The 20,113-nt window shown below is 45.4% G+C and overlaps 2 protein-coding genes across 2 annotated transcripts in view; both read right to left on the reverse strand.

Annotated features, from left to right (window-relative positions):
* Positions 1 to 7,397, reverse strand: part of phtf1 (putative homeodomain transcription factor 1) — an 11,733-nt gene extending 4,336 nt beyond the window's left edge. Inside the window, exons 1-12 of the mRNA XM_080547980.1 lie at positions 7,293 to 7,397; positions 6,141 to 6,268; positions 5,971 to 6,027; positions 5,770 to 5,839; positions 5,451 to 5,609; positions 4,912 to 5,092; positions 4,361 to 4,451; positions 3,628 to 3,819; positions 2,171 to 2,425; positions 1,454 to 1,582; positions 895 to 1,164; positions 157 to 288 (exon numbers count right to left, since the gene is read on the reverse strand). Of these exons, the coding sequence (XP_080404106.1) occupies positions 157 to 288; positions 895 to 1,164; positions 1,454 to 1,582; positions 2,171 to 2,425; positions 3,628 to 3,819; positions 4,361 to 4,451; positions 4,912 to 5,092; positions 5,451 to 5,609; positions 5,770 to 5,839; positions 5,971 to 6,027; positions 6,141 to 6,179 (1,575 nt within the window). The 5' untranslated portion in view covers positions 6,180 to 6,268; positions 7,293 to 7,397. The remainder of the gene's footprint in view (positions 1 to 156; positions 289 to 894; positions 1,165 to 1,453; positions 1,583 to 2,170; positions 2,426 to 3,627; positions 3,820 to 4,360; positions 4,452 to 4,911; positions 5,093 to 5,450; positions 5,610 to 5,769; positions 5,840 to 5,970; positions 6,028 to 6,140; positions 6,269 to 7,292) is intronic.
* A 1,189-nt stretch (positions 7,398 to 8,586) lies between these two features.
* On the reverse strand, positions 8,587 to 9,546 carry ora1 (olfactory receptor class A related 1; the record flags this gene model as incomplete). Its single annotated transcript, XM_080547981.1, has 1 exon — positions 8,587 to 9,546. One exon carries the CDS (start codon positions 9,544 to 9,546, stop codon positions 8,587 to 8,589), a length of 960 nt encoding a protein of 319 aa, XP_080404107.1.
* Between the last annotated feature and the right edge of the window lie 10,567 nt (positions 9,547 to 20,113).

The raw sequence follows: 20,113 nt of genomic DNA on the forward strand, positions 1-20,113 counted from the left end.
AAGTGTGTCCAAACTTTTGACTGGTATTGTAAATGCATGGCAATTCACAAAAAGGTGACTTTCAAAAAGACCACGATCGCCCCCTAGTGGTGAAAGACGAATTACTGAAGTACAGATCAGAGGAGATTAACCTTTTTGAGGAACACACAGACAGACCTTGAGGAAGGAGCGGAGGGACAGCCACATCTTGATGTTCTGGACCTTCTTCAGTCTGAAGTGAGGGATCTCCGACTTCTTGGCCTTCCTCCCTGAGGTCAGGTGGCTGAAGAGCTTGGCGAACAGGAGACGCTTTTGGGGGGGGGGGGACATGTGAAACCGTAAAAAAAAAAAAGAACTCCCAAATAACCGCTTCTTCAACTCTTCTTTATCGTTTTAAACGTCATTTTTTTCTACTCCCCCTGCACCTGCAGTTACAACATTGGGTATGTAGACACTTTCATTATTCGGGGTGGGAAAGACAAATGTCAAATGTCAACCGTGACAGCAAATAATGTCAGATTACCCCCCGCCTCGGGGGTCAAATCTAGTCTTTAGACTGGGAAGATCCTACTTACACACAAAGACCACTAGTTGGCGTGCAAAATAGCTTTATACTAGCTTATCCTGATGTGATTTTGAAAATGTAAGGATACTGGGTGGTAGAACGCACATATCTCGGAAAAGCCATGAAAGGAGGGTCCTGAAATCTGATCGAGGGCAAAGATCTAAAAAAGAAACATGGCTGTTCTAGTGTTAAAAGTGTCAAGGCTGTCTTGCAGGTCTTGAATTTGCTTGGCAAATGGAAGACACGTCCACACGCTAGTCAAGCTCTTGGGTCTAATCTTTGTAAAAAATCACCTGTACGTCGTTTATAGGCTACGTCAGTCCAGGGGGAAAACCCAGCTGTCTCCTCACCTGTTTGTACGTCCTCTCAGCCACGCACATCATGAAGAAGAAGAGGCCGGTGAGGCAGACCCTCTGCACCGCCGTGATGACGAAGAAGGCGTAGCCCTGGGCGCTGGGCGGCCCCACCACCATCTGGACCAGCTGGGCCAGGGTCAGGACGTCCAGGCGGGCCAGGTCCAGACGCTGGGCCAGACGGAAGGCGAAGGGAAGCAGAGCCAGCGTGGCGGTCACTATCCCTCCTAAGAACAGGTAGCCCATCCCCTGCTCTACCACCTTCACCTAGGGAGGGAGGGAGAGAGAGAGAGAGAGAGAGAGAGAGAGAGAGAGAGAGAGAGAGAGAGAGAGAGAGAGAGAGAGAGAGAGAGAGAGAGAGAGAGAGAGAGAGAGAGAGAGAGAGAGAGAGAGAGAGAGAGAGAGAGACGGTGTCAGTGATCAATAATCAGTATTCGCTGTGTGTTGTGTGAATGAGTTAGAATTGTGATGAATAGCACCAGGGGGGGGAAACACACACACACACACACACACACACACACACGCACACACAGTGTGTGGGTAATAGGAAGTGTACCCGTGTGAGGATGATCCCACTGATCTCCAGTACTGACATGTCTGCTTTCTTACAGTCGCCCTGCTCCCAGATGATGGCGCTGACTCTGTCTCTGGAGGGGTGACAGGCCTGCAGCCAGGACAGGTGGCCCTGCGAGACACACACACACACACACACACACACACAGACACAGACACAGACACAGACACAGACAGTCAGACACAGACACAGACACACACACACACAGACACACACAGACACACACACACACACACACACACACAGACACACACACAGACACACAGAGAGACACACAGAGAGACACACAGAGAGACACACACAGAGAGAGACACACAGAGAGAGACACACAGAGAGACGCAGAGAGAGACACACAGAGACACACAGAGAGACACACAGAGACACACACAGAGACACACACAGAGACACACACAGAGACACACACACACACACTCTTAGCTGATACACACGTTCGTTTAGTTGACAGGGTGTGTGTAACGTTTGAACACTCAGCTAAAACGGCCCTCACACTTCACACATGTTCGCACCTCCCCCTTCCCCCTACGAACCCATAACAACCACTTTTGTCTAGAGACTTTTTGGAGTTCGTAACACTTCAGCTGACTGGGCGTATCGCTAGCTTCCATCCCACGCGTCACAACGTCACCTGTCCTCTGATTTCTACCTCTACCGGCCTCCCCTGTGTGTAGGTAGACTCACCTGCTGGAGGTTCTCATCGTCGCTGCTGAGGGTGGCGGGCGGAGGGAGGGTCAGGTTAGCGTGGTAGCGCCCCTCCCCCCCGTCACTGTCGCTGCTTCCCGTGGAGGCGGAGTCGGGCCCCTGGAGAAGCTCCTCCCACATGGTGTCGTCCGTGTCGGAGGCCTGGCGGCAGCCTTCGATCGGGCGGAGGCGCTCCACCTCCCGAGGCTTCACCTTGGCGTCCTTGGTGGTGGGAGGAGCGCCGCTTGCTTCTTCCTGTTGTGGAGGATGAACATGATGAGGATGAGGATGATGAGGATGATGATGCGGCACACTGGTCAAACTGAATAGGGACGTGGGCCGTTTGGTGGCGTAACACACTAATAATAATAATAACTTATAGAATTTATATAGCGCCTTTCATGGGACACAAGGTCGCTTTACAGAGAAACAAAAAAGGACGAAAACAGATCAACAACAGAACTAGGGGCCGAAGGCCTTAGCAAACAGGTGGGACTTGAGGGCTGTTTTAAAGGCGTCCAGGGTGGGGATGTTGCGGATCGCCGCAGGGAGAGAGTTCCAGAGGGTGGAGGGGCTGCCACACTGAAAGCTCTGTCCCAGAAGGTTCGCAGGTCGGTGCGGGGGAGTGGCAAGCAGGCCTGGGCCTAAAGACTGCAGGTTCCAGGGAGGGGCGTGTGGGCGGCGGAGGTCGGATAAGTACTGGGGGGCACGGGCATGGAGGGACTGATGGACAAAGCGTCGACCATGTAACCGCAGGGTTCCCGGTTCTGTGGACTTATCATCCTGCATGTCATCCCTTCTCTCTCTCTCAACCATCCTTCCTGTCAAATCTCTACTGTCTCTATCGCAATAAATAGAAAGAAATGAGTGGGACTGCCCCCAGAAAAAATTACTATAAAAATAAAAATAAAAAAACTCAATAGGGACTTTAAGCAGCGACGGTTCAGGGCGGCTACGGCGTCATTCCAACGCGTTACCGTGGTAACGTACTATCACTAAGCAAGCCTACGTAATCTACAACATTTCTACTACTGCTTACGCTCCCACCTATTAGTGAATAACGGCAGACCCAGTCATTCTCCCGTAGTAGGCAGGAAGTCTCGAGACAGAATAGCATCCGATTCTAAAATATCCAAATGAAAATAAACAAATGTTGTAGATATAGATTATGTAGGAGGAATGCGGCACACTGGTCAAACTCCAACACCTCCTGAAAGCATTGTGACGTTCCTCAACGAATTCAGTGTATTAGCGGTATTTTCTTGCGCATTTTGACATGAAATAAACACCAGCCGAGGTTTTCCTTTCACATTGTCAGTTTTCGGCGCGGTTTCAGGAACTATGGTGGACACGTAAAACCAGTAAAACCAGTAAAACCAGTACAACCAGTACAACCAGTACAACCAGTACAACCCAGCTCGGTACATGTCCGTACTGTGAACAAGGGTCAGATTTACCTGAAGCGGTGTGGTTTTTGAGAAGGGGTGGAGGTGTCTCTTCCTGAGGAAAGAGGCAGGTGTAGGTCCAGCTACGTCCGTGTGTCTCTCCTGAGGTGGGGCTCCCTCTTCCTCCTCCTCCTCCTCCTTCTCCTTCTCCTCCTCACTGGAAAGCTCATCAGAGGCTCCGAACCCTGACTGTCTCTGATTGGTCTGACACATAAAAAAATATAATAAATAAGACACACATCAGCTGGACGAACAGCCAATCCAGTAATACCATTCTGTTAGCCAAAATGGCACTGACAGAAGGGGGGAATTAAAAACCGACATTAATTTCCAATAACCCATCCAAACCCCCTAAAAACGGAATATGTGTTACGTTCCAATGCTTCAGCCCTCATGTCGGGATCTGATGTAATGATCAGACTTTTCTTTTCTTTTCCGCGTTGTTGAAAATCAATGACATATCGCTAGTCAACTAACACAGCTTGTTTTGTGAGCCTATTAACAATGTAAAGTAGTGTTATAGTTAACTAAGTAGCAGTGGGGATTACTCGCCCAATCCATTGCGTTGCAGTATTTTGGCTTGACTAGCGAGTTTGTGTTGTGATTCTCAACAATGTTGAAACGTAGTTCTGTGTTTCAAAAGAAAAGTCTGAACATTTTGATTGGTTGCCGATATGTGGACCAAAAGACTAGAACGTGCCACATATGAGAACAGGCATATGAGAACAACTGAATAAGGCCTTACCCTCCTCTCCTCAGACCAGTTGGACCTCTGGGTTTCCTCCAGCTCCTCAGTGTCCCCTTCTGCCCTCTTCACCCCACGACCCTTCCTGGGCCTGCAGGACAGGGCGGGAATACCACAATACACCGTCAGAAGGAGGACAATACAATACAATACAGATGGCAGTGGGTGAGAGTGTGTGACCAGCAAGTGTGTGTGTGTGTGTGTGTGTGTGTGTATGTAACCAGCATTTGTGAACAGAGTGTGTGTGTGCGTTTATGTGTGTGTGTGTGTGTGTGTATATAATTATTTAATTATATAACCAGCATGTGTGAGCAGTGTGTGTGTGTGTGTGTGTGTTTATGTGTGTGTGTATGTATGTATGTATGTGTGTGTGTTAGTGTGTGAGAGAGAGAGTGTGTGTGTGTATAACCAGCATGTGTGAGCAGTGTGTGTGTGTATGTATGTATGTGTGTGTGTGTGTGTGTGTGTGTGTGTGTATGTGTGTGTCTGTGTATGTGTTTATGTATGTGTGTGTGTGTGTGTGTGTGTGTGTGTGTGTGTGTGTGTGTCACCTCCTCCTGCGGGATGGGCTGGTGGTGCTGCTGGCGGCGGGGCTGGCGGAGGGCGTGCGGCTGGTCTCCGTGGAGACCACCTGGCAGTGCACGGTCCCCAGCAGCAGCATCAGACACGCGGGCCCGAACACCTCGCTGGCCGTGGCCCCAGGGACCTCCAGGTACATGACCGCCGCCGCCACTAGAAGGAGCAACCATGAATATGAACACACACAGACACAGAGACACAGAGACAGAGACAGACAGCTGTGGCTCAGGAGGTAGAGCCTGCGTCTAATGATCGCAAGGTTGGCAGATTGGCGGTTCGAACCCGGGCTGGCCATGTGTCGAGGTGTCCTTGGGCAATACACTGAACCCCAAATTGCTCCCAATGAGCGGGCCGACGCCTTGCATGGTAGCTTGCCTACCTCGCCATTGCTGTGTGAGTGTGTGTGTGAATGGGTGAATGAGAGGCCAGTGTAAAGCGCTATATAGCCTAAGTCAGTCCATTTTCCAAGAACATACAAAGAGCATACAATACACAAGAACATACAAGATACCTTGCATGAAGTAGAGGACCAGGATGCAGAGGGAGATGTGCTTGGAGGTGACCTGGATCCACCAGTGGAAGAAGAAGGGGAAGAGGAGCACCCTGACCAGGCCCTTCCGGGTCAGAGCCGCCCACGGGGACTCTGGCTTGGCCTTGCTGTATGTGGATCCTGGAAAGAGCCAATGGCTTTTCTCGTAAGATGATTCATAGCTTTTATATCCATTATGCATCCAATCAAATTTGGAGAGAAAAAAATCAAACTATGAATATTGTCCCATTAACTGTAGTTCACGTAAGAGATAACGTCTTTGTATTCGACGGACTCTTACCTCGTACTAAGTCGACATCGATGAGGTCTGGCTTGATGTGGCCGGTCTTCTTTGGTTTGCTGTCGATACCCTGTGTGTGTGTGTGTGTGTGTGTGTGTGTGTGTGTGTGTGTAAAAGACGTAATTAGGGTCAACTACTAATTATAACACGGAACGAATTCGACTGACTTGTGAAACGTACACATTAGACAAAACATCTTACATTGAACTCAGCTTGCTCCAGAGATTTCTCCCAGACCTGCTGATCGTATGCACCGATCTGTTGATCAAATTGCCACAGACACCACAGCCTTAATCATAATACTGTGCTCATGAACACTGTGCTCGTATCCTCCTCAATAGTAAACCGGGCCAGGTATTTTATTTATTTACCTTCTCTTGATACCACGCTATTCTCGCCATGGTTGTCATCGTTACACTGGATGGAAAGCCCTCAGAGCCAGTTCATTTCACATGGGGACGCTGAGGCAGATCAGGACCTGGCTGGCAACCCACCCAGACTTTGTCCCAAAACAAAAGGAGAGAACATCACAGATTAAACCTGAGATAGGCCTGGACAACCACAACAACGCCATTGGCATAGAAGAATACAAAAGGCTATTCACACGCACCAGATTTCACTGAACGAGGATTCTCAATAACAATAACAATAACAAACAAACAAATCAATCAAACAAACAATAACAAACAAACAAATCAAACAAACAAACAATAACAATAACAAACAAACAAACAAATCAAACAAACAATAACTAACAAACAAACAATAACAAACAAATAAACAATCAAATCAAAGTAACAAACAATAACAATAACAAACCACAGCCTTTCCTGGCATGGCTTCACTAGTTAAGCAGAGACAGGCAGATCTATAAACTATCTAACTCTACAACATCGTAGCCAAACTTACCCCTGGAACGAAAACGCTGGGAAAGATAAGACATGTATCAAGTTGTCCAACATTGTATCGGGAGCTAAAACCTCTCAAGTGATCATCCCCAAAACAATGATTATAATAGCTTTGCTAGGCGGAATCAGTGGAATAACATCGTTATATCGTGAGCTTAGAATGATAAGGTTCTATCTCCGTTTAGAATGATAAGGTTCTATCTCCGTTTAGAATGATAAGGTTCTATCTCCGTTTAGAATGATAAGGTTCTATCTCCGTTTAGAATGATAAGGTTCTATCTCCGTTTAGAATGAGAAGGTTCTATCTCCGTTTAGGGCAGTTCAGAGATATTGAGCGTCAAAGTTTTGACATTCCATTATGTTTTGTGAGATGGAACCTTTGTATTTTATTAATTACTAACAAAAAAATGTCAACATTTTAAAAATAACACCACACAGGCATTAATAAACACCTAATGGATCAGATTATGTAAAAAAAATGTCAATTTTGACAAAAATGGAGATAGAACCTTATAATTCTAACGTCACGAAGCAGCATTACGATCGTCATCCTCTTGCACCTTTCTATCTAGATCGGGATCATTTCAAGAGACAGAGAACAGCTCAAACACTTACATTTCCAAAATGCATACTTGTCAAATCTGGCGAGCCTCCGGAAAGTTGGTCATGCACTGGTCTTCACTTGATCAGCTGTGAGAGGGAGGGAGACAGAGAGGAGTGTCCCTAGCGCAGGTTACCTAAGCCCCCATCTCACTATCCCAACATCGCGACGATGATGAGAGAGAGTACCTTTACATTACGTTGTTATAAGCTGTTCTACATTATACTGAGATTCTCACTTGGAGATGTGTGTGTGTCCGTTCACATTGCCCAGGAATTCACGCTGATATCAACACAATGCGCTTGTACTTCCTTGTTCCGGGTTGATGAACGCCTGCCTGTGTTTTGTTTCCACATTTCACATGAAAAACGCGTCTGTCTGGTTGCGTTCGTAAGTTTACTCTGAAAGCACCGGAGCGCACACTGGGTTCAACGTCACAAACAGACCGAGCGATTAGATTGGACGAGAGGCATTCCACGAGTGCTGATCAGATTTCCAGGGCGAATCTACGAACGCACCGTGAGATTCCGGAATCTCAGTTTTGACAGCTGACTGACGTACTGACGTGTGTGTGGCCTGAATTTGAGTTGAAGCCAAAATAACAGTTTTGTTGTGATTGAGCAATTTTTTTGAATAAGCAGAATCACTGAAACTAATACGTTCATAGGTACATTCTATTTTAAATGTAAAAGTGGATGCAGCAACCATATTGACTTATGGATAAATAGAGTCAATAGTAGAATAGAATAGAATAGAATAGAATAGAATATACTTTATTGTCCTTGTACAGTTGCCTATACAATGAAATTGTAGTGGTTCTTCTGAAGGTGCAAAACAGAAAAACATATTCACATATTCACAAACATATACACACATATAACATATCACAAATATTACACACTAGACAAATTAAAAAGCGAAAATGCTATAAAACAATCTAAGAGACAATGAGGTCCGTGGTGTCAAGTGCAAATAAAGACAACAATCTTAAGAAAATAAAAACCAAATAGGCATGCTTTATGCCTTTATTCAATACATCTTCAGTCTTGTTTTTTTTCTTACAGTAGCCAATTGCACGGGTCATAAAATGTTGCACAGTTGTAGGCCTATTATTAATATCTTTACAGCTCCCATCTTGTCCACTGGATGATACCACTTTTGTCACACGCTGGTCCATGACTGAATCAGAATAAATACAACTGAAATCAAACGATCACATAGCATAAACATTACTGTAAAAAGAAAGACAAGAAGACCATAAACAGACGATGACCCTGTCCTGTCTAGATATTGAACATGGGTAACATTTCACACTTTATCAGTTGAGGCCTGGGTGTCGCCTGATGGCTGCTGCGGCTCCTGGTCATCTTCAGCAGCGCACACCAGCTTGCCCTTGACCTTCTTGTTGGAGCTGATTAAGAAGAAGGGGCTGAGAGAGGCGTAGCAGGAGGAGAAGAACACCCTCATATCAGCCACCACCGGCGACACGTTGGCCACCGTCAGCATGTAGATCCATATCACGTTGTCGATGCCGAAGAAAACCACGTACAAGACCACCAAGGTGATGACCGTCTTGGCTGCCCTGGTCTCTGCCCCTCCGCCCTTGGACCTCCGCATCCCCCTCACCTGGCGACTGTGTCGGTGGAGGACGAGGAGGATGAAGCCGCTGGACCCCAACATCAGCCCCACGAAGGCGAAGTCGCGCACCGACACGGCCACCCCGTTGATCACGTAGGACAGGTTGTCTCGGAAGTCCACGTGGCAGAAGCCCAGGTTCAGGGTGAAGGCGGGCACAGTGCCGTTGCGCGGGGCCAGCGAGAAGAACGGCGCGGCGATGCACACCGCCATGTTGAGGAACCACAGGCCCACGAAGGTGGGCAGGAGGAGGGAGGGGAGCCTGGCCTTGAGGCTGGACCAGCGGGGTCCCGCCGGGGCGATGGTGATCATCTGGAACACGCTCAGCATGCAGGTGACGCACACGGACAGCGCCCGGGCGATGCGGTAGGAGTAGATGACCACCTTGCAGCCGGGGTCGTTCAGCAGGTCGCGCAGGCCGAACACGGTCATGGTCTGGGGGACGCAGCGCGTGAGAAGCAGCATCAGGTTGACGAAGGCCAGGTGGCAGAGGATCATGTCCACGGACTGGAGGCGATGTTCCTCCAGCGCGATGTGGGCGTACGCCAGCAGCACCATGGCGTTGCCTAGGATGCCCATGCCCGTCTGCAAGAGGAAGGACACCCCTTTGATGGTGACACACAGGTCCAGCATGATCAAACCTAAGCCTGAGTACCTTCCATGTTGTAGAATAGAGACAGAAGATTCAGTTTGTTAACACAGACGTATATGAATACACAACAACAGTGAAGGTGATAGGACAAACATTTAGGCCTACCCTATATCATAACACACACCAAATCATAAACAGACTATTTTACTGTACACTCTTGAATACTCGATTACTTTAAGGGAACTGTGAAGTATCCTTACCTGCAATTAGTGATAATGATACATACGCATTATTGAGCGTTCAAGTGAGGTTGATCGCCCCTGTAATTTGAATTTATACGCCAGTGTTCCATGGGGATTAAGTGAACAACATTTCTGCACTCCCCCCGTGAACCCACCCCCCTCTAGCATTGAGGACAATTCATGTAAACAAGAGCACACGTTGTTGTTTTTAGAGGGCTGCATTTTGGTTGAGTATCCCAAGATTCAGCCTATAGGTATACAGTATACTGAACTGTAAGTGTCAATGGAAATGATAAAGAATTATGAGTCGACATTATACAAAACACATAGAAACAGTCACTTTTTTTTTTAGAAGGACCCAACACAGGGCAGATTTAGTGGGAGTCAGTGTTCTTTACCCTAGTCGAGGTTTTTGTTATTGTTGATTTAAGAGCAGATTGATGAAGCTATTAGGGGGGGTCACTGGAGAGGTTTGAACAAGCACAGCTGTTCCTCTGTATGGCTCTCTCTCTCCATCTCTGGCCTGCCCTGGGAATAGGTCACACAGGAGCGCTTGAGGTCACCGCAATTACCCAGGCAGTAGCGCATGCCGACTCTAATTGGGAGTACTCTGAGAATAAACCACTATTCTGATGGCTAGTGGCAGCTTCCTTATTTATCCACCGCACAATCATCTTACCATGCCCCTTCCACATTGGTGTGAATAAACTCGTGGCGTCATTAACTGGACAACACAGAATGTTCGATCGAAGAATAACAGTTAAAGGTAATCTTGATAAAAGGAGGATAATGAAGTGATTTCATTAGAGAAACGTGATTTCTGTAAGCACGCTCTGAAGTAAACAATCTGTTATTCCCCCACGTGTGAATTAATGTGTTTACAGTACATTACGGGGCTAATTAAAACAGGGACAAGCTCATACGTGTTGTTTCTCAGAGGATTCTATTATGGATGTGCGTCTGTGTCATTTGGGATGACAGAGTTTCCGTTTTCCCTCCCGTGTGTTTTCCCCCAAAGACCAGATCAACTTCCTCATAATTACTTCATTGATTCAGTATTCATTATTCAATGGCTTCTTATTTTTCCCCCTCTTTCAACGTTAAAGATGTTGATAAAAACGGAAGAGGAGTGTTAAATAATACACACTGTGAATCATTATCTTTGTGTACATTCCTGCCATCTAACTCCCCAGAATCCCCATGCACATGTGTGTTAGCCTCTCTATCAAATCCACTGGGGGACAAAAAATGAAGACACGGCTGTAAAAAAGCAGAATACGTCAAAAAGAATCCAAGAACCTCTCTCTCTTTGGAACCTCTATTTCAGTGGCTCTTGCCATGCCTTCCACAGGGACTATGCATTATGTCTTATCAAGGCCTAATGAGAAGTAGGGCCGGTATACATTACAATAATAAGAATGATCCTGGGACTCATTGGGGCCTGTGAGCAGCATACACACTTTACTTGTATACCGTTGTTCCGTTTCTCTCCACAGGGGGGCACTGTGGCCTTGTGCTTAGCTCTGGATCTAAACGAATTTACATCTCATTACCTCAGCGTTGGGGCCTGGTGAAGGGCCAGTGTAGAGTACAACATATTCGTACTTATAGAGGTATTTTAGGAAACTGGCTCTGAAAAGAGATGAGGTAAAAGGCTTGATGTTCTTCCAAAGCGTTATTGAAGTGGAGATGTAGCGTAGTGTATGAGAAGAGAGTCAGGTCTGATTGGGAAATAAATACGGGAGCATTAAACATGTTCTTCTCCCCAACAATAACTTCCTTTGCCCCCTAGCTGGACTTTTTAGGGACCATTTAGAGACCTCCCAAACCTCATTTTCTACAGCAACCTTACCTTGACTATTTTGTTTTTGTGTCACAGAGCCACAGCCAGGACAGATGCAGTCATCTGCATTGATTTCAGGTAATTGGGAGAAGATGGTTAAGGGGAGCCTTTAAGTTTATTGGTTGTTGTGCACACTGGGTTATCAGTGATTCGTCAGAGAGTTCGAGTAGGAGTGTTCGATTGTCCTGCTATTGTGGTGTTACGCCTGAGTGATGACATGTGATGTGTTGCTCTATTCTATTCGAGTTGATCAAAGTAAACGCACGTTGAGTCGATGCTACGACTGTGTCATGTGGTATATATTACAAGCATAATAAGTGGACCATTCTTTCTGAGAGTATAACATCTCTAGGAACCTAACCAATCATAGCAGTCCACTGACTCCACCCTCATTCACCTCTCAGGTTAAGAGGGCTAACACATAATATGGTTGAGGTTGAACCATAATGGCTTTCTAACTGGTTTCATGCTGATGGCTATAGACTTAGAACTCGGCTTAGAGAAGTGTCTCTGATCCGTGCCATTGATGCCTATACGGCGTTCAGTGGAGGCTGGTTGAGGTCGAAATCGGAGGAAGGCCTCATTGTAATGCATAAAATAGAATGAAGAATGGTATCAAACCCACACGCATTACAATGAGCTGCTGTCCTCTCATTTCTACCTCCACCAGCCTCTACTGAAAGGGGTCTGGTTATTCCTCCTCGCTCTCTACCAGGAGTGCCGCCCCCCCCCCTCCCCGCCAATGCCATCGATCATCTGAGGCTGGCCTTTTAACAGTTCCTTAATTGAGCACCAAAAGTGGTGAGGCAGCATTCGCTCACTTATGCAGCAAAACACTGGAACGTGGTGTCACCAGACATTAGGTCAGCCCCATCTTTATCCATTTTTGAAACGGAAGACTTTTATGTTCTGTTCGGCTTTTAATTAGGCCTATTTAGTTAGGCTAGGCTTTTTTAACTGATCGATTTGTTTTTATTTATTTTATAAAACATAAATGTTAATAGTATAATAGTTATATATATATATATATATATGTTACGGTACATGTGGGAAAACTAGGGTTAGGGTTCGGTGATAGAGTGACTTGGTACATGCTGGCATGTCTAACCCTAACCCTAACCCTAACCCTAACCCTAACCCTACCCCTAATCCTAATCCTAACCCTAACCTTAACCGTAGCACCCTAGCACCTAACCCTAACCCTAGTTTTCCCACACGTACCGTATTCCCACATGTACCGTAACATATATCATATATATATTCTTCTTGTTCTTCCTCGTGCTCTGGGTCATCAACACCTCCATGAGCTCTGTGGCTATCGTCTTCTCGCTGGGCACCAGGAAGGACTTGGGCCTCACGCAGCACAGGAACCAATCATGTGTAGATCTGCTATATGTGCTTCCTGTCCAAGCAGGCCAACGGGGCACGACAGGCTGAAGTGTGTGGTTTAGTGTGTGTGTGTGGCAGGTGTATGAGACGCATAAGTGTGTAATCAGCGTGAGTGTGTATGTGTGTGTGTGTGTGTGTGTGTGTGTTTGTGCGTGTACGTGCGTGTGTGTGTGTGTGTGTTTGTGCGTGTACGTGCGTGTGTGAGCAGGAACTGCCAGTAAATCCCCCACCTCCATTTATTACTGTTGCTAGGCAGGATTCCAATTTCCAAATTTGAGGATTATAACGTACTCCACTGTCAGAGGTCTTGCGGAGGCTGTTGCTATAGTCACGATTCAAAAGACTTATCTAAATAAGCCTGGATTGTCCTTTAGTGGCGTTGATGGAATACCCCCTAGGTGTCTTGAACTCTTCACTCGTAGTTTACTGCAACTCTTCACTTGAAATGTAAAACCTGTAGTTAAGGATATAAGTCCCTTCTTCTTTGAGGTGACTTTCATGAGACTGAAACGCACATTTTATGATAGGCTTCCTCTCAGTGAAATGCTAGTTTTATGACAGGCTTCCTCTCATAAATCCATACAGTATATTTATCATTAGCTGTTATGATTACATAGAGCAACATGGTGGTAAGCTTTAATTCACCAAACTGGAATATCAGGAGACTAATGTTCCAATGTCTACACTGGTATAGCAGTTAGACTGCAGGCTTAATTCTTTATAGACTTTACTAGTGTAAATATTTATACATTGCTATAAATGTATCTGCCAAGAATATAAAAAAAGAGAAACCCCATAAGCAGCTCTGAGCCTTTTCTTCCATAGAGCCCCCCTGCTCTTCCATTGGCCACGATATGAATCGTCCCAGATTCGGCCTCTTACGGTATTGTTTGTTCATTCATTATGCTTCCTCACTCTAATTGGCTGGAAGAATTATAACTGGATGACTAACAGCTCACTGTATCTGTCAAATGGCCTCCAGCTGTCGCTTTAGCTGTAATTAACCGTTTGAATAAGATCTGTGAATTGTCCCGTTGCTAATGAGCGTGGTTAATAGCCCTGTGGGGACCTAGGTAAAGCCTGAAGGGGAAAAATATCAATGTCTTTTTAGAAAAGAAAGATAAAGAGAGATGTAGTATGACATCACATTAAATGTATTTAAACATCGGATGGAAATGTGATGCCTATTTACTCATTTACTTAGATGCTTATTCACTAATGATAGGGCCTAATACTAAATACTTTAGGCCTAATACTAAATGAAGGAGATTATTATTCAAATGAACTCTGAAAATGCAGTCAAGCCCCATGAGAAAGGCTATTACCACACATGGCCCCGATGGACTGATTAGGCCTAGTTAGTGAGTTGATGTTTTTCATACACATGTAGTGTGTGTGTGTGTGTGGGGGGGGGGGGGGCTTTGGAATGACAACCTGTTGACTTGTGACCAGTGTGAACGGTGTAGCAGGGAACTGTGCTTGGAGGCGCTGAACATCGTTGTGATCCGGTGGTAAAGTGTTTTGCGACCCGACCTGCTGGGACGATGGCTGGGCATGTTCTCTCATCGCAGGTTGGGTTGCATAAAGTAATTGCACAGTCATCATTACATTCCGAGTCGACGGTTGCCGAGTCAACGTGTGTGAGCAAGAGCATGACCGTACCCACGGTGCCTTAGGCAACAGGAAGTAGTTCCTTCATATTTGCACCACTCTGTGAATCTCGGGTGTTTTGTCCATTTAATAAATCAACTTTATAAATGATCTGAGGTTAAACTATTTGTATTGTTGTTTTTTATGAAAAACATCTAACATTAAGCTTCACAGCATCATATCATATTCAACACATAAGGTCACTGGATTTCTTAATAAAGTACTGAATCGAACATCCAACTGTGGAACAGCTTCTCTCCTGAAGATAAACTCCATGTTTCTTACTCTTCACACCACTGAAATCTGATTTGGTTCAAGAAACAGACTCCGGTGGAATGAAGGATAGAATGCATGGATAATTCCAGTCCAGGCCACAACGTCTTTTCATTCCTTGGATCCTATCAGGAAAAACACAATCACAGAACTGAGTTGAAATGAAATGAGTTGAAATAGAACATAGTGCATGTGGAAACAGTTACTGATGAACAGCACAACAATGGGAGATGGAGGTGTGTGTGTGTGTGTGTGTGTGTGTGTGTGTGTGTGTGTATGTGCATGTATAGAGGGTGTGCCAGGCCAGCCTCTCCCTGCACAAGATGAGACCTGCTGCATCTCTGTTCCATTCCTGTCTTCCCGGGCCTGGTGAATGCCGTAGCCCTATTAAACATGTAGAGACCAGACCCTCAGCTCTGTATGGCCTTCCCTTGAGACCGCCTGCCACTACCGTCGCACCCAACCCCCCCAACTAACCCCTCTCTCTCTCAGCATCCCCCCAAACCTCAGGACAAACCTATTACATTCACCACAGTTCAATGTCTGTAATCCTTAGAACTGGACGGCTCACTATGTACATTACAGCAGTATGGTAATCTTCGTAAGGGCTGTCCAATTTGCAATTTTTTGGTCCTGTTCAGTCTCTCTATCAGTCAAACGATTGGTGGTTTGGTGCAGATACTACCACTCAGCTCCTTTGTCATTGAAACAGATAATGACAGAAACTGAATCAGATAATCGACTCACCTCACTGGAGATAGAATTCTGGACGCCTGGCTCTCGTCTCACCCATACCTGGAAACACAAACACCAAAGATCAAACGACAGCCATCAAACACCGCGCTCGACTACGAATCAGTTTGACAACCATTGTGACAACACTTATGAATTAGAGTGCAGAATCAGAATAACCATTGACTAAACTACTAAAACAAAAAAGAACAGCAGAAAAAGGAGAAAACTCAACATCTGAGAGGTCTTGGTCTTCAAACGGTCTTCAGAGGTAAACAGACATGGAGCAGTAGTCGCAGTAATCCAGATCAGACCTTCTCTGCAAGTGTCTCTGATGTCAGTGTCTCTCTGCCTATTTACCTGCTCCAGGTAAAAGCATTTAGCTGCCCGCATTGACCAATGACATCGCAGGGAAAGGGAAAGCCCCACCCCACTCTACCCTAAAGCACGTCTACACCCTAATATAGCTCTCCTGACCAAGGAGTGAGTGACACAACACAACCCAGCCCCCCTCTCCCCTAAAACAACAAACAACCCCACTAACACACGTAGCATAAACCAACGGTATTGTTTCACCAACACAAGCATGATCAACCAGGAGCCCGTCCTCTGATTTCTACCCCCGCCTGCCTCCCCTGTCATCAACCAACGCCATGCAGGCTGATGGCATGTTATGGGTCCATGTTTGACATTGTAACCTATCTTCGGCATTTGGTGAGAAGCATTGGAAGCGGGACGTTTGTGTCTCCTGTCTTTGTACCGATTTGGCTTGTGTTGCTATTGATGTGTGAGCTATAGCCTGCATTGTGTGTAGTGATACTAGCAGGAAGCTGGTCATAAGTTCTATGGAAAGATTGGATATCATCAAGCCCCACCCTTACCTGCTCACTATTCTCCGTTCCCCCCCTCCTCCCTTCCTTCCCTCCTCCCTTCCTCCTCTCCTCCCTTCCTCCCTTCCTTCCCTCCTTCCCTCCTCCCCTCCTCCCTTCCTCCCCAACTCCCTTCCTCCTCCTCTCCTCCCCTCCTCCCTTCCTCCCCTCCTCCCTTCCTCCTCCCCTCCTCCCCTCCTCCCTTCCTTCCCTCCTCCCCTCCTCCCCTCCTCCCTTCCTCCCCTCCTCCCCTCCTCCCCTCCTCCCCTCCGCCCCCTCTTGTTAGACGGGAGTCTGCCTGAACACGTTCAGGTCTGGAATTCACTCCCTCTCTGGGTAACTGCAACTAGGAGAGAGACATTAGATACATTTACATTTTTGGCATTTAGCAGACGCCTTTATCCAAAGCGACTTACAACAAATACATTTGTCTAAGTAAGTGAATCATCAATCCATCAGTCATAGAAGAAAAACAAATCTATTCTTGGGCCAGGGGCATGCTAGAAGAAGGAAAAGTAATGTTTTTTTATTTTTATATTTTTTTATTTACAGTAGAGCGACTGTACAGGGGGGGTAAAGGGGACGAATAGGTCTTAGGTGTAAGGTGTGTTAAGGTGTAGCATGAGGGCAAAAGGAAAACGGACCTACGGAGCATTTACTTCTATGCAAAATAAGTGTTATGTAATACCAGCAAGATGATGGGCTACAGAAAAACACCAGCCATTGTCCTTATTCCTGCAAACAATACTCACTCTATCTATCTTTATTCTAAAGATACATTGTGGCTTTCAATACATGTGTATAGTGTTATTCTGCAGGGAAATGAGCTCAATAATTATAATGTGTTCTATGCGTGACCCATTGTTATGTTGCCACCTCCACAGTTCCAGAGAGAGAGAGACACAGATAGAGAGAGAGAGAGGTAGAGAGAGAGGTAGAGACAGATAGAGAGAGAGAGAGGTAGAGAGGGAGAGGTAGAGAGAGAGGTAGAGACAGGTAGAGAGAGAGGGGGGGGGGGTAGAAAGAGAGAGAATGGTTGAGAGGAAGAGAGAGAGAGAGAGAGAGAGAGAGAGAGAGAGAGAGAGAGAGAGAGAGAGAGAGAGAGAGAGAGAGAGAGAGAGAGAGAGAGGGGTGGTGGTGGTGGGTCCAACCAGTAACTGCAATTATAGAAATTGGGACAAATGTCACCACATGCTGAGTTCTTTGGAAACATTTTAAACATAAAAAAAATAGTCCCAAATGAGCATGCAGAGCTGAACTGGGAGGATTCCCACTAATTAGGATTATAAATAAAAGAGCACTAACATTCTGGCAACATTTGAAAATAAGCATTAGTTCAAAACATTTGAAAATATTTGTTAGTTCAAACCATAAAGCTCAACCTCAGTCGGTAGGTGTCAAAGTTAACAAACCAAGCTCCCATCAACACTGTTTCGAAATCAACAGATCAGAGAGACTCAAGACTCAAGAGAATCATATTCAGAACATTGGAAAAACTAAACTAAACAAAGTAGGCTAAATTGTTATCTGGCCCTAAACAGAGAATACAAATTGGCTGATTATCTCTTTATCAGAGATACAAAGCAGAGACAGATCATTACCAAGTAAAGGCTCAACGACAACCAATTGTTTATAATTGCCACAATCTGAGGGCCACTTCCTAATTTCAATTTCAATTTATTAATTTCAGTATTTGTTGTTGGTCTGTTTATACTCTACAACACGTTTTGTACAATTATCACCCATTAACAATTATGCTTTATTTTATTGTATCCTTTTTATATGTTGCTTTGTCAACATTTACTACAATGTATGTCATGACAATAAAGCAAATTGAATTGAATTGAGAGAGAGAGAGAGAGAGAGAGAGAGAGAGAGAGAGAGAGAGAGAGAGAGAGAGAGAGAGAGAGGTAGGGTGGGGGTGGGGTGGGAGAGGGTGGTGGCGTGGAGCAATGTGGAAGACAGTGTCCCAGCATGTCTGGCTGGAATGCTGCACTGCTGGAGTGAGCATAGCGGCACCTCTACGTTCAGCTCCCACATGAAGCCAGTGGATAAGAGAGGACACTGCTCACATTTAAACCCTGTTGTGACACTAAATCTTACATCAACATGATATATAGTTACCCCCCCCCCCCCACACACACACACACAGACCATCATATGGGTCAGTGTGTTCTATTTGAATGAATGATTGTATGTTGCTGGCTCCCTTTTGACTTCATACCCTGTTTGAAATATATGTATTGGACTATCAAGTGATTACAATCAGGTCATGCGCATGTATAGTAATGTTTAAAGATTCTCTTCACAATAGTGGGATGGATTTTCAAGTGGTTAGGTGCATGCCTGCATGATATATATTGCATGACAAGCCTCTAATAACTACAGCCTACAGACCTCACGTGATCAAGGCAGCACTCACAGGGAAGAGAACCTGACACACAAAGTAGCCTGCTAATACACCAGGAGCTGGAATAGACTGTGGGCCGGTCTCACAGACAAGGTTTAAAGCCTAGTCCTGGGGGGTATTCCATCAATGTCGCTAAAGGACAATCCAGACTTATTTGAATGAATCTTACGAGATTTATCCAAATAAGCCTGGATTTTCCTTAAGCGACATTGATGGAATACCCCCCCTGGACTAAATCCCACCTTCAATGTAAAATCTCTATTGAAGATCAAGTTTCAAGTTTCGAGTTTCAAGTTGTATTGTTACGTCACATTACACAAGTGTGAGAGAATAACATTTTTAGGCATCGCTTCCTGACATTGCAGCACAAGACAATAAGGCAATAGGCATAACGTGACGTTAGAATAATAAGGTTCTATCTCCATTTTTGTCCAAATTGAGTTTTTTACATAATGTGATCCATTAGGTGTTTATTAATGCCTGTGTGGTGTTATTTTTAAAATGTTGACATTTTTGAGGACACATAATGGAATGTAAAAACTTTGACGCTCAATATCTCTGAACTACCCTAAAGGGAGATAGAACCATATAATTATAAGCTTACGATAAGTCAAGATAAATAAAAGTGACAATAGTACAGGACACAAGTGACAAATAAGACAGGATACAATTAGCTGTACAAATAGTAAATAAAATAGATAGTTCATAGTAGTAAAGTGACTGTGAGCTTAAGGTTTAGGTAGTCTGTATACATAGGGTGTGCCTGGGGATGATAGTCAATTGTCTACAGTCTACAGGCTTGTTTATGGGCCTGATGGCCTGGGGGAAGTAGCTGTTGGTTAGCCTCTGAGTTTTGGCCCTGAGACTCGGGAAGAGGCTTTGTCTTTTGGACGGCATCGATTCAAACAGACCGTGGTTGAGGTGGCTGGGATCTTGGAAATCTGTGAAAATATGTTTTTTAGTCGAAGATTAGGCTTAAGCCTTGTCTGTGAAACCGGCCCTGTTTGTTTACACAGCTAAATCATGAAAGCATGAAAGCATAGAGAGAGAGAGAGAGAGAGAGAGAGAGAGAGAGAGAGAGAGAGAGATAGAGAGAGATAGAGAGAGAGAGAGAGAGAGAGAGAGAGAGAGAGAGAGAGAGAGAGAGAGAGAGAGAGAGAGAGAGAGAGAGAGAGTACATGTTCACTAAGGTCTTTAATC

The sequence above is a fragment of the Nansenia antarctica genome (assembly GCF_963989245.1).
Source record: "Nansenia antarctica genome assembly, chromosome: 18".
NCBI lineage: Eukaryota > Metazoa > Chordata > Actinopteri > Argentiniformes > Microstomatidae > Nansenia > Nansenia antarctica.